Below are 14614 nucleotides of genomic sequence, written 5' to 3'. Positions count from 1 at the left end.
ACTTGCCTGACTGCATTGTGCCAAGTGTAAAGTTTGGGATTATGGGGTGGGGTTGTTTTTCAGGGGTTAGTTCCAGTGAAAGGAACTCTTAAGACATTTTGGACAATTTCATGCTCCCAACTTTGTGGGATCAGTTTGTGGACGGCCCCTTCCTGTCCCAGCATGACTGCGCTCCAGTGCTCAAAGCGTCTCCATAAAGACATGGATGAGGAGTTTGGTGTGGAGGACTGCGAGCTAATAAACTATATTAACATTAATGACCCTAATTTAGACTTTAAGATCTTACTTCGGCAGCATTTCCCCCAAACTACTATCATTACAGAGGTGTCAGTTTCACACATAGATCAATTGGAAGTTCAGGTTAAGTGTTTGCTTGATCGGCCCGACCAATCACGTGAGATCTGTTTGATTGACCAATGACATCTTTGCTCATCTTTGCACTTCCACTTGTTTTCAGTCAAGAAAGTGAAGAACAGACTCTCAGTAATTTTAAGTTCTTTTATTTTATTAGAAATGAGACACTTTCACCTTATTGTTCTCAAAACTGTACAATCACAAGAGGTAAAACACACAGAGAGACTGTGTGTTGCTGGACATTCAGACAGACATCGGGAACTTCCTGCGGACACTGGAGACGTGAGGAAGGATATCAGCACACACCAGACAAACACACAGGGTTCAGTGTCTCAGCAATACGGAGGAATCAAGTAAAAAACTCCAGGGCGTTTTCCTGAAACACAGTCAGATATATCTCTAGGCTATTACTCTCTGTAGATATCCTATTTTTCTTTCCTGAAAGTTCTTTTAGCAGCAAGACACAGCGTCTTGTGTTGTCCTTCATTTAATAACTAATATAGTTCATGAACAGTGTTGTCATAAATGTTTCTAAAGGCTCTATAAAGATGATATAAAACTCTGAAAATGATTAACAAAACCTGACAAGATTCTCGTGTCAGTCCTGCTTGGGCATCAAGCATCTGTCCTCATATTGCACTGATGCCAGTCAAACGTTTGGCATATCTAATGCACCGGGAGTCTGTCCCGCCAGCACTGCGGGGTTCACAGGCGGACAGGAGCTCCGTAATGTGCGCTGGGGTTTCGTTCACAAGGCCGTAGAAAGAGCCGCTGGTGGGAATGGAGGGAACACAGTGGTCTGATCCAATGGAGCGGAGGAGGAAACAACAGCTCGTCCTCAAAGAGTCCAAGGCTACACAGTCACTGCTGCTCCGCCTACATTACCCAGAATGCAGAGAGGTGCTCGCGCTGGGATATTTCATTCTGCTGCTGTTTCGGGAATAACTGCACTGTTTCAAACAGTGCTCGAAAATAAATATGAAGAGGAGAAACTCACAATTATAAGAACAAAGGAATAATAATAATAATAATAACACAGAGGAATCATGACAAGTAAATGCTCAGCTCTTATAGTCTTTTTCAAGTTTTCAGAACAAGTATTTCCCCAAAGTTTGATGGAAGCGTCCATAAATGCTTCACGCAAAGCGCTAAAAACAAACACCACAGCGACAGCGGTTCATTTGTGTCCGTTCGGCACAGCTCACAACCCCTAGAGGCTCATGGGAGACGACCGAAGAGATCGCTCTGGAAGGGGCCCCAAAGGGCCAAACTCGAGCAGCCGACCCTCCTGCGGGAAGATTCGCCCATCCCATAAGGGAGCTGTGGAAAGGTGAAAGGGCACAGGCGGGAGTCCACGCCACCTCCTGGACCAGATGGAAGAGTGTTGGGAAAAGCTCTCGATGAACCAACCGGAATCTCTCCTCGCACGGAGTTCGGAAAGCCTTCAGACGCCTTCTAACGACTGAGGTCAGGTCATCTTGAGCGGAGGAGAGCTACTTCTGAAGCCGGAGAGACATGTATTCAAATGACAGACGGGTACAGCGCCGCCCTCTCGGGTTCCTCTCTACCTCCCTGCCTTCTACATGCTCAGCATTTCCGCACTCTTTCCCAAATCAAAAGCAGACCGAGGTGTTCAGGGTTAGATGTCGCTCCCTCACACCTCTGTCTGCAGGTCGATGATGTCTTGGCCCACGAGGGGGATGGTGGCTCCGGCCTTCTCCCATTCCACGCCCTGGAGATCCAGGGGAGACGCCTGCAGTGGCTCCATGTCCTTTCTGACCCAGGCAGGAGGAGACGCCTGCGTCCGGCTCATGCTTTCCCAGGAACGATCCATGGCTGCCTGCTGCTTATCCTGGAAAGAGACATTAGGAACGAGTTAGAGATGGCGGCGTACTCGGCAGGGAGTGAGAAAACATCCTTCCCAGGCAGTCAAAAGACTGGGACACTTACGCTATGGTTTGTCTTGTCACTTCCAGCTGAGGAAACACTCCATCTGACGGACTGCGGAGAGAAAAGAGCTTTAATCTAAAGACCGACCGAAGAGGTTCCCATAGAAAGAGTCCAATCATGGGAAAGTCCCACATAAGACCGCATGGTTTAGCGGCTCACCTTGCTGTCAGAGGCCGGAGACTCCCTGTCCTTCTCCGCGTGATGCATCTTCCTATTGAGGTCCTGGAACATGTTCTGATGCCGTTTTCGTGTGTGCATGATCTTCTACATGAGAGAGAGCAAGGAACGATTAACATGGGTACTGGTGCAGATGCACATTTAACTAACGCTACAAAACTCTGAAAGTGAGTAATTACCTCAAAATCCAGTTCTGCGTAACGAGATTTCTGCCTCTGTGGGAGGGAAAACAGGCACACTTTAGCATCACATGGTGCAATCATCAGGTAATTCATCAGATGAGGTGTTCAGCCTCAGGTCTTACCCCTTCGCTGACCTCCAGAGAGCTCATAGACAGGGTGGAGATGGTTTCGCTCTTGGACATCATGGAGTTCATGGAGTCGAAGGTGTCGCCCAGACTGCTGGTCACGTGACTCTCGCTGGAGATGTTGTGGATGTTCTGGATGGGGGAGTCGCGCTCCGAGTACGATACGCTGACGCGGTCGGCGGGGAGGGTTTTGACGGCGTAGGCGGCTTGCGGTTCGGCGAAGGTTCCGCTCAGATGCATGAGACGGGCCTGCGGGAGCTCGGTGCTGATGTTGTACTTGCTGGAGCCAATGGAGTCGTCTTTGGGTTTGGTGCGGAGGGTGGAGGTGGTGTTGGGCAGGAGCACATAGTCCGGACAGCAGCTCTCAGCCTGAGCGAGGGCCAAATCCACATCCAGCTGCTTGAAGAGCTCACTGTCACACACATACACAGGTTTGCCGCAGGACGGGTCGACCCCGCGACCTTTCTCTCTCCGCAGGGTGAGCGTGTGGCTGGAGTACTCGGGGACGGGGGGAATGTGGCTCTTTCCGCTGGGGTTGGACGGAAGGGTGTGGAAGTTTGGGCCGAGGGGCAGGGGAAGCTGTGGAGGGGGCATCTTCTCCTCGCAAGAGCTCTGCATTCCACCTGGTCGGTTGGAGTCGGCATCCTTCTCAAAGTCAGACTGCACACAAGAAAGAAAGATGAGAAATTCATTATGTAAATTCAGACCTTAGCATGTAACGTGCAGGAGAATGCATGCGTGTGCATTGCATGTGTGCTCACCATGAGTTGCGTGTGGCCGTTCTGCAGGGAGCTGCCAGAGTCGCCATTCCCGTCATCTTTACGGTCCACCACACGGCATTTCACCGCCTCCTGAACCTGAAACACACACGTTTGTGAGCTCTGGCACACTCAAACACACGTTAAACACACATGTGCTGCGGTCGTGAGCGTGCTGACCTCTCGGCGAAGGATGCAGTGCACCATGACGATGATGAATCCCTCCAGAGAGTCGAAGACTGCGAAGAGGATCTGGAAGAGTGCGGAGCGGCGGTCCGTGATGGCCAACACAGCCGACATCCAGGTCAGCGCCAGAAGAGGGAGAACCACACAGGAGCTCCACAGCGACGCCCTGCAGGACAGCGCATTTAATACAACATCCGGCTGATGTGTGTGTGTGTGTTTCATCAGGTCAGTCCTTCCAGAAAAATGCGGCTTTTTTTTGTGATTGTTGCGGGCAAACATCCTTGATTATGCGGCACGTTTTCTTAAAACATGCGGGATATTTATGCAATTTTATGCGATGAAGTTGCGGGAACTTGCAAAAACTGAGGTTTGATGAAAAAGAGAAAAAAAGCACTACATCACAGAAAGTGCTGGGAATATTTAAGTTCTCATCTTGTTTTATTGAAGACCTTAATAAACACACGGCTCAAATTTACAAAACATTGAGTCGAGTTCTGTAGCGTTACAAAAGGAATATGCTACAACTTCTGAAAAACTGAATAAATAACTTCCTGTTTCACAGAGGTAGCTTTACAAAACAGACATTTGAGTGCTTCCAATGCACAAAGTGCAAACTCTTAAAGGGTTAGTTCAGCCAAAAATGTAAATTCTGTCATTAATGACTGACCCTCATGTCGTTGGACACCCGTAAGACAAATGAAGATATTTTAGTGTAAATCTGATGCTCTGAAAGGCCTCCATTGGCTCAATGCACTTTACACTCTCAAGACCCTTAAAAGACACTAAAGACTAAAGTTACAAAGTCCATCTCACTACAGCGGCTCTACAATAACTTTATGAAGACGAGAATAGTTTCTGTGCGCAAAAAACCCCTAAATAACGACTTATATAGTGATGACGATTTCAAAACACGGCATCATGAAGCTTCGAAGCGTTATGAATCAGTGAGTCGAGTCAGCGGTTCGGAGCGTTATGAATCAGCGAGTCGATTCAGGATTTGGATCACGTGTCAAACCGCTGAATCGACTCACTGATTCATAACGCTCCAAACCGCTGAATCGACTCACTGATTCATAACGCTCCAAATTGCTGAATCGACTCGCTGATTCATAACGCTCTGAACCGCTGAATCGACTCACTGATTCATAACGCTCTGAACCACTGAATTGACTCACTGATTCATAACGCTTCGAAGCTTCATGATGCTGTGTTTTGAAATTGGTCAACACACCGGGAAACTGCTTTGTCTTTTGCTGTTATTTTTGTTGGCAGATGGGAATGTGCGTGCTTCATCATGGGTTCAGCGATATCTGTGGTTTCTCCATGGAGTTTGCAGCTTTTTGATGACGTTCACGCCGGGTAATTACGTCTCTTCAAAACGTTCCCATGGCAACAGGGGGAAATGGCGGCTCTTAACGAACATTTTTCAACTTTCTGCTAATATATATGACTTTTTTGCAACGAAAATGCAGGGATTATAGTTCATGTTAGCCCCGCATATTTTGCATGCGGAAATAGGCAATTTATGTGGCGAAAATGCGCCCCCTGGACTTTGGCTGATTATGCATTAACTCATGCGATCGCATAATGGCGTTTTTCTGGAGGGACTGTCAGGTGTGTTGAGCGTCTCTTACCCAGCTCTCTCCTTCAGCTTGACGTCGGTGATGCCGTCCTTGGACACAAGCTTGTTGAAGACCAGAATACCGATCACCATGTTGACCAGAACGACAGCGGCCGCCGGACCCACGAACGAGTACAGGAGACCGCCCTCGAGAGACAGCCAGCAGCTGCAGAAGAAGAGACGGCGGGGTTAGGGCGGAAGGAGAGGGAAGGAGAGCCAGCAGAGGAGGAGATGGGGTGGCCAATACTCACTAGTTGACGGTGCCATAGCCTTTGGCTTTGGTGAAGCCCACAGAGACGGCGACCACTAAAGCGGGCAGACCTGAGGGCGGATGCAGAGAGAGAGTTAGACACCATCACCACAGAGAGACAGCAGAATCAGCACACACACACACACACTCACACACACACTCACCCCAGCCCAGACACAGGAAGCGCTTGCGGATGATGCGGTTCCGCAGGCGGCCCGTCACGGCCATATAGGACTGCCACGCCTCGGTCAGGACCCAGCAGAAAGAGGACAGGAAGAAGAAGTGCAGCAGGGCCGCCACCAGCGTACACATGACCTGAGAGAGACAGAGAGAGGTGAGCCGCGAGCCATCAGGGTCAGGTCAGGGTCAGGGCAGGGTCAGGGTCAGGGTCAAGGTCAGGTCAGGTCAGGTCAGGGCAGGGTCGCCTCACCTTGTTGCGCACTTGCGTTTGACTGATCAGAATGAGGGCGTTGGAGCAGATGATTGACAGACAGAAGTTGATCAGGATCACTGAACGCTCAGAGCGAATGTACCTGCGAAGAAGAAGACAAAACAATCAAATCAAGATCAAACTGGGGACAAATATCTCACAGAGAAAGGGTGCAAGAGTGCATTTTAATATGAAGCAATAAAGCCAAATATATAACAAAATACAGAAGCTACAGATCATCATTTAAAGCGGGTTTTGGCATCAAACCCTCGATCTAATCGATTAACTGATGAGTAAATCCAGCATGTCTTACTTCCACACGGAGACGTAGATGATGATGAGGAGGAGGAGGGTGAGGGACGACACGCCGCATCCCACGATCATCGTAACCGACGGTAACAGAGACCTATCCATGTTCTGTGAGGAAACACAGTAACGTCAGTGTGAACACACACACACACACACACACACACACACAGATGTCCCTCAGGACAGAATGACTGGCAGAAACAGGGCAGCTCATATGAAGGAGACGTGAAGGTGAGAGATGCTCCACATTCCCTCACTGCTCCACATTAGCACATCTAAACCTGTGTGTGTGTGTGTGTGTGTGTGTGTGTCCTGCAGGTGGACTATTTTCACCTCTGAAATAATTAGTGGCGAACACACACACACACACACACACACACACAGTATGTGCTGATTTCCTCCTTCATTTGCCCTTGAGAAATTAAACACTTAATTTAAAAGACACACACACACACACACACACACACACAAACACACACACACTCAATGAAGGTGCGTAACAGGTTTTAATCCAGCGCGACGCGTCAAAACAGCGCGTAAACGGGAGCGTTCTGTTTTGCGCGCGTCGCGTTGCAGTGCGGGGCTGTTTTTCCCCTCTCGTGCTGGTAACCGAATTACAGCGCGAGGCTGCGGATGTGGTTGCCATGGCAACTGCTTCTGCACCAAAAAATAAAAAAAAGGATAAAAAAACAACGCATTTCTGCAATGCACTATACATGCATCAAAGCAAACAAAAACACGAATGAAAGACAATCAGATTCATCGACCATCAGATTCATCGATCGATCACAACACCGCGTCATCGATCAGCTGTCAATCAAATCAACATTATATACACATACACAACTCACATGATAGATAATCACATCCGATCAACCGATGATCAACTACCGATGCTGTTCGGTTACCAGGCGCATCGCTTCATTTTCTCTCTCTCTCACACACACACACACACACACACACACACACACACAGATGGTCCGGAGATGATCGGACACTTACCAAATCGGGGTTTGGTCGCGCGATGAGGGCGAAGGTGGACAGTCCGTCACACACGCATGTGGTGCTGGAGTCGCGCGACACCGATCTGCAGCCGCGCGCGGACCAGGAGCCGAGCAGAGACGCGCTGCGCGCACACAAACACACACACACACACACGTTAGATACACTCTGAAATAACCCTCGCACACACATTAGAGCAGCTCATCCAGGCTCACACACTCTCAGAGCACTGTTTGATATTCATAACCATATTTACATTTCTCAGAAGATATCCTGTCCAGATGGGGTTGAGTTCTGATGTCTATTTAATAACTGACTTATGTTATTCTATATTGTTATTTTAGCTACTATAATGCACGCACATTGTGTTTGGCACGGGGATGATGGCAGGTGGTTGAGCTCATGTCACAAGAGCAAAATATCGCCGAAAAATGAGAAATATGCTATTAAATTGATAGCTGTGGTTCTGGGTGCTGATTGGTCAATACTGTGCCCCACTCAAGCCGAATACATTACATTAAAATACACTTACTATCCAGTGATCACTATCAGATGAGAACAGAGCTTGAGCTGTGTGTGTGTGTGTGTGTGTGTGTGTGTGTGTGTGAGAGTGTGTCAGTGTTTGTGTGGGCGGTGAACCATTGAAAGGTTTTGAATGGCCTGTGAATATTCATAAGGTCATTAGTGATGTGTGGAATGGGGGCGGAGGCTCTTTTGAATATGATTGGCGGCTGTCAGGAGGTGTGGAGATGACACAGTGTATGAGGGCAGAAGAGAGTGTGTGACCTTTAGAGCTGTGACAACACACACACACACACACACAAATCACAAATCACAAATCACCCACCTCTCACTCTCATCCCAGGCGATGCAGGTCTCATTAACAGTGCCCTGCAGAGAGAGAGAGAGAGAGAGAGAGAGAGAGAGAGAGAGAGAGAGAGAGAGAGAGAGAGAGAGAGAGAGAGAGAGAGAGAGAGAGAGAGAGAGAGAGAGAGAGAGAGAGTTAGGCGGTGCTAGGTCTGTGTCATATGTCACTTCCTTCATGTTCTTGACATGACGCACACACACACACACACACACACACACATGTTCATCTTTCACAGGACAGAAATGGGGACTCACATTGTGCAGGTGAGGGAACTCGATCTCCACAGGGGCCGACAGGAAGCCAGGGTTGGGCTTCACCGTTACCGTGACGACCTTTGAGTTGAGCAGCGTGCTGTTGCTATGGAGACAGAGATCATCGATCAATCAGGATCAGTTATTGATCATATGCACATGCATTTTATCTCTCCGTGCTGAACTATTTCACAAAATAGTGTATAGAGAAATTCATATGTCTAGAAAAGCAGAAGATTAGGTGTGTGTGTGTGTGTATGTGTGTGTGTGTGTGTGTGTGTGTGTGTGTGTGTGTGTGTGTATGTTTACCTCTGTAAGGACAGGATGGGACCCAGGTTTCTGTAGAGAACGATCCCGGTGACAAACCCCGTGCTCTGCTCAGCATCTACACACACATTCAGAGCTGCATTAGCCTCAGTACACACACCTCAGAATGTGTGTGAGCGAGTGTGTGTGTGTGTGTGTGTGTGTGTGTGTGTACCTGGCACGTCTAGACTCAGGGCGTTGCGGGACACAGTGATTTTCTCTTCTGAACTGCGGACCCAGTCGATCATCCCACGCCAGCCCTTCATGGGGAAGCTCACATCAGCGGTCATGGTTCGCGGACGCTTCTGGACGCTCAGCTCTGAGGGACGTCAGAAAACAACGGTCAAACACACACACACACACACACAAGGGGGGTTTTCTGAAATGTGGGGACATTTTATAGGCGTAATGGTTTTTATACCGTACAAACCGTATTTTCTATCCCCTTACACTGCCCCTAAACCTACCCATCACACACACACACACACACACACACACACACACACACACACACACACACACACACACACACACACACACACACACACACACACACACACACACACACACACACACACACACACACACACACACACACACACACACACACACACACACACACACACACACACACACACACACACACACACACACACACACACACTGCCCCTGCCCCTAAACCTAGCCCTCACAGGAGACTGTGCAGTTCACTTTCTGTGAAAAAAACTCATTCTGTGATTTATAAGCATTTTGAAAAGTGAGGACATGGGGAACGTCCTCATATTTCACCCTCTTTTTGTAATACCCATGTCATTATACACATTTGTGTCCTGATATTTCACAAAAACATGCCCACACACACACACACACACACTGATATCACAGATATGAGCCGTTGGACACTCACCCAGATTCTCGGTGACCTCATAGATGTCCTGGAAGTCTCTCATCTGACGGCCGATCATGTCGATGAAGTTCTCCACCAGACTGAAGAACTCCTTGATGTTTGCGCCCATCTGCAGCAGAACAACACATGACGCATGAATGGTGTGTGTGTGTGTGTGTGTGTGTGTGTGTGTTGCTGTCACAGATCGGCATGTGGGCGCACTCGATTTCTCTGCTTCTTAATTTGGTATGAAGACACAATGTGTGAGGACAGAGAAAATCACACACACTCACCAGTTGAGCTTCCTCCCATTTCTCTCGGTGTGTCTCCTGCAGTAAGTTACTGATGGTGTGAGCGAAATTCTGCGGGTCAAACAATAAAAGGTATTAGATCCGACACACACTCATCCCTTCATCATGATATGCGTTGCTCAGGGTCGTACCTCCACATCCTGGTGGCTCAGGCTCATCTTCGAGCCCCTGAAGATCTCCGTGCTGTTCCTCAGGACCTCCATCACTGCCAGAAGGTCTCCGCTGTACTTGGTGCTGTCACTCGATGCCATCCTGAGTTTGGACAGGACCTCCGTCACGCCATCCACCTGCTGCCCGCTCTGGGATAGAGTCACGTGATCGCGCGTCTGGGAAGAGAAGGACGCTCAGCAACTGTACGCCGGGATTTACTCAAAGGACTAGTGTTCGGTTGATGGGGCTTACCAGGGTTTGGATGTCCTGGAATTCCTTGGAAACACATTTGATGTGAGTTGGGTTCTCCCAGAAGGCCAGACCCACGGCGTCCAGTGTGCATCTGCGGAGGATCAGGCCTGCAGGAGTCGGGGAGAAGCGGGTTAATGCCACTCACATCAGGCCAGTGACCCGCACAGAAACCAAAGGTGGCTCAGATCAGTACCTGTGGCATCGGAAGGGCAGGGCACGGCAGCCATGTCGCCCGCGGGCGTCTTCTTCCACACCACACTGCCGTAGTTCTCCTCTCCGCAGATCTCGTGAGGTTCTGTGAAATAAAAATGTTTTTAAGCACTTGGAATGGCTGCCTAATAATAGTGCTGTGAGTAAAATATCCAGTTTGAGCTCTCACCTGGGCACCGCTTCTCGTTGCAGTTTCGCATTTCTGTCTTATCACCGTTGCAGGGCTTTCCTTCAAAGAACGGTCCTTCACACACTCTCTGTCTGAGCTGATGTCCTCCACCACAGGACTTACTGCAGCTGCCCCATGAGCTCCACAGCAGCCATCGTCCGTCCACTAGAGGGCGACAACACACTTGAGTTTCTATCTTGTAAACCAGACTGTCCTGCAGAGTTTAGCTCCATCCCCAATCCAACACACCTGAACCAGATAATCTTACTACACTCAAAAAAAATGGTTCTTTGGTCGCAATCATAGTGGAACCTTTTTTAGTGCTATATAGCACCAATTTTGGTGCTTCAGTGGTTCTTCAGAGGTGCTATATAGCACCTTAGTCAAAGAACCGGTGAAGAACCTCTGAAGCACCAAAATTGGTGCTATATAGCACTAAAAAAGGTTCCACTATGATTACGAGCAAAGAACCATTTTTGGTGCCATATGGAACTTTTTTTTTAGAGTGTAGGGCCTTGTGAGACACTGATGAGCTGGTTCAGGTGTGTTTATTTGGGGTTGGAGCTAGAGGACCAAGTTTGGACCCCTGATATAAACACGTCATATGCATCGGTCTGTACCTGGGCAGTCTTTCAGGAAGCAGTTGCTGGTTTCCTGCCATTCTCCTCTGCACTCGGAGCCTCCGTACGAGGGGCCGTTACACTCACGAGTTCTCTGCATTGTTCCATTAGAGCAAGAGGAAGAGCAGGGAGTCCACGCAGACCAGTCGTTCCAGGAACCATCCACTACAGAGATGGGAAGAAGGGAGTTGTTTACATTTATGCATTTGGCCGACACTTTTATCCAAAGCGACTTACATCGCATTCAAGGTACACATTTTACATTTTGTCAATTCTTGCTTTCCCTGGGAATCGAACCCATGACCTTGGCGTTGCTAGCGCCACGCTCTACTGTTTGAGCTATAGGAAAGCCTATAGCTCAGTTGTTATTGAATTATTGAGCCGCACAGTGCCATCTGGTGGTGATCAGGCTGAGATTACTGACCTGGGCAGACGGCGATGTTGCAGAACTTGGTCTGTTTGGTAGGTCCGCGGCAGGGTTCTCCGCCATTACGAGGTTGTTTGCAGGTACGGACGCGATCACGGTATCCACGGCCACATGTGGACGAGCACAAACTCCAGGGAGCCCATTCGTCCCACAATCCATTCACTGGGCAGACGGCGGTGTTGTTGCATGGTCGATTCTCTCTCAAAGGCCCGGTGCACTGGACGCTGTGAGCGGACATCATGCAGGAGCGCGTGCGGGTTTGCCAGCCTTCACCGCAGCTCACAGAACACACACTCCAGGAAGACCACGTGTCCTGCTGGGTCTCTTCTGCACACACACAGGAGCATAACAAAGAGTTTGATTCAGCACTTTCACTATTGCACACTGCACGCTGGCTAGTGTTGAGAGACACACACCTTTGTGAGGGGCCATGATGGTGCCATCAGAATCACGCCGCTGGCCGATGATGGATCGCAGACCTTGACTTCTTTGCCGGACTTGACCTGCACAAATCAACACACGTGTGAGATCGGACAGTATTGCACTCACGGTCACCGCGGGGCACATTTCTGGACGTGGAACTGACCGATGCAGGGCTGAGGGTTGCAGGAGCGTCCCTCCTCGACCACGCCCTCACACACGCCATCCTCAGACTGGCACGCACGGCTGCGCACCTGGACTCCGCCGCCACACTCGGTACTGCACTCGGACCAGCGACCCCAGCCGCTCCAGCCTCCTGCAAACACAGCACACACACACACACTAGATGAGTAAGTGTTGAGTAATGCTGAGGAGGTGGAGGAGAGAACATTCACTGCACATGAGTCATATAATAATGACAAACTTCATGAGTATAATACAGCTGTAAAATCAACTTAGTGACAATCAATACGGCATTGTTTTGTCGTAAATGTAGGTTTAATGTCAAATAGGCTGCCTCTGTAACAGCAGGGTGAAAAATCTTTTAGACAAACAAGCGCTTTGTCTAAACAAAAAGGAGCTTTGAAGGCCAAATGCCAGGACGCCGCATGACACAGACATTTGAAAGGGTGAATTGCCTCTAATACCCGCTAGGCACTCTTTGGATGTGGTGCTTTTGGAGCCCGGCGGGTTGCTATGCCAACCTCAAGCATGGGGCATTGATTGCTTTAGCGGCGGCTCTATAGAGCAGAAGTTTTTTTCTTGTCAGGAGCACATATAAATGTACTAAACAAACGGGACCCTTGCATCTCTCACACACACTTACTCATGATCTCTGCGTCGCGATGGCTGTCTCTGACGGTGGGTGTGCACTTCTCCATGTAGACTCCGCCCCTGTAACAGCCACCTGGCTTCCTCTTGGGCGGCTCCCAGCACTGGCAGGGGGTTATCATGATGCCACAGGGGTTTCCGTGGGTACTGGTCGCCAGGCAATCTTCCAGCCACTGGCACAGCATCTCGCAGGCAGGCATACTCGGGTTCCTCTTTCCCACGACCAGAAACTCGGCGTTGAACTGGCTGCCTTCATCGCTCTCCTCGTCTTCCTCCACGGGCTCCATCCCGAGACGTGGCGTCGCCTTCCTCATCTGCAGGAACTGCTTGCTGGACTCCAGGTAGGCCACGGTGGAGGAAGAGTCGCACAGCCGCACCACCTCGTCGAAGCTCTCCATGCCCAGGTATGTGCGCGAGGTCTCCACGAACGAGTCGAACTGGAAGGTCCGGATCTGTCGAGGGGTGCAGGTTTGAGCAGGCTTGGTGATCTTCATGTAGACGGTGTAGCGGCGAGGGTCGGGGTTCTGCAGGGTCCAGGAGCATGGCGACGACGGCAGGGCGGTCTTGGAGGAGAACACGCCGAAGAAACGGCTCTGCTCCAGGGTGGCACAGGTGGCAGAGGCCGGCCCGGAGGGAATAGAGATGCCCGGGGCGAACATCACACACATACAAGCGCACAGCGCCAACGGGATGAACCGCCACTCCATGTTCTCCCTTTGATACGAGTTCAGACGGCTTCTTAGATCTGGCAGGGGTTTGTTCTGTTCACTGCGAAGAATACGGACGGAGGGTTTGATTCTTCACTGGACTGATAGGGACATATCTGTGGGAAAACAAAGAGAAGGGATTCAGCGTTAGCCAATCATACATCTGAATCATATCTGTAGTTGAGAGCTGTGCCCTCCATTAGTGTGCATTCGAGAACGAGACCTGCCACACACTCAGACTATAATTACAGCGCCCTTCACAGGAATCTCTCAGCCTCGCTCTCTCGTTCTCTCCAGCCCACGCTTTCACACGTGGCAGAGCCGATTGCGTCAAACTGACGTCTGTGAAGACTCAGCTCGCACCCACGGAAGTTCAGCGCTGCAAAGATTCTTACAGGGCGAGAGCAGGACTCTTCCGCAGTGACGCTCACCCCTCCCGGACTGCAGAACTTTCTCTTCAAGTGTTGTTGCCATAGCTACAGGTGCTCGGGAAACTGTGTGTGTGTGTGTGTGTGTGTGAGAACTTCTGGCGCGTCTCTCTCTTTCGCTCAAAGACACTCATTCAGCGGCGAGATTAGAAAGAGAGAGAGAGAGAGTGCAGCTGTGAGAGGTGCTTCTCAATCATCATCCTCACCTTCCTCTTTCTGCACTGTTGGGAACTCTAAACAAGACTAAAGCTCAACAGTCAATAATAATGCATCGCATGTATGATTTCCTGCACCGCATTGACTCTGAGAGACCGGAAACTATTGACTCAGAAAATGACAGTACTTCAGCTCTGCCACTCAAACGCTTTTCATGCCCCAGATAGCGGGAACATTAAATCTGCAGTTAGGGGAACATTACATCTGTAGTTATGGAA

General features: G+C 49.7%; 1 protein-coding gene across 1 annotated transcript; it reads right to left on the bottom strand.

Moving 5' to 3' along the window:
- Positions 1-515: 515 nt before the first annotated feature.
- On the bottom strand, positions 516-13752 carry LOC307133386 (adhesion G protein-coupled receptor B1-like; the record flags this gene model as incomplete). The annotated part of the gene is made up of 28 exons (XM_079828453.1): positions 516-2206; positions 2305-2355; positions 2464-2568; positions 2661-2696; positions 2786-3448; positions 3550-3645; positions 3727-3898; positions 5367-5519; positions 5605-5674; positions 5768-5918; positions 6034-6136; positions 6347-6450; positions 7345-7468; positions 8192-8235; positions 8467-8569; positions 8773-8848; positions 8945-9088; positions 9677-9785; positions 9949-10017; positions 10098-10292; positions 10369-10475; positions 10562-10663; positions 10748-10912; positions 11368-11532; positions 11792-12121; positions 12211-12297; positions 12381-12530; positions 13041-13752. The coding sequence occupies 28 exons, from the start codon at positions 13750-13752 to the stop codon at positions 2009-2011; spliced, it is 4584 nt and encodes a 1527-aa protein (XP_079684579.1). The 3' UTR covers positions 516-2008.
- Positions 13753-14614: the final 862 nt, after the last annotated feature.

The sequence above is a fragment of the Gobio gobio genome (genome assembly GCF_949357685.1).
Source record: "Gobio gobio genome assembly, chromosome: 11".
Classification (NCBI taxonomy): Eukaryota; Metazoa; Chordata; class Actinopteri; order Cypriniformes; family Gobionidae; genus Gobio; species Gobio gobio.
The sequence above is the reverse complement of the archived record's forward strand: the minus strand, read 5'-3'. Positions and strand labels throughout refer to the sequence as shown.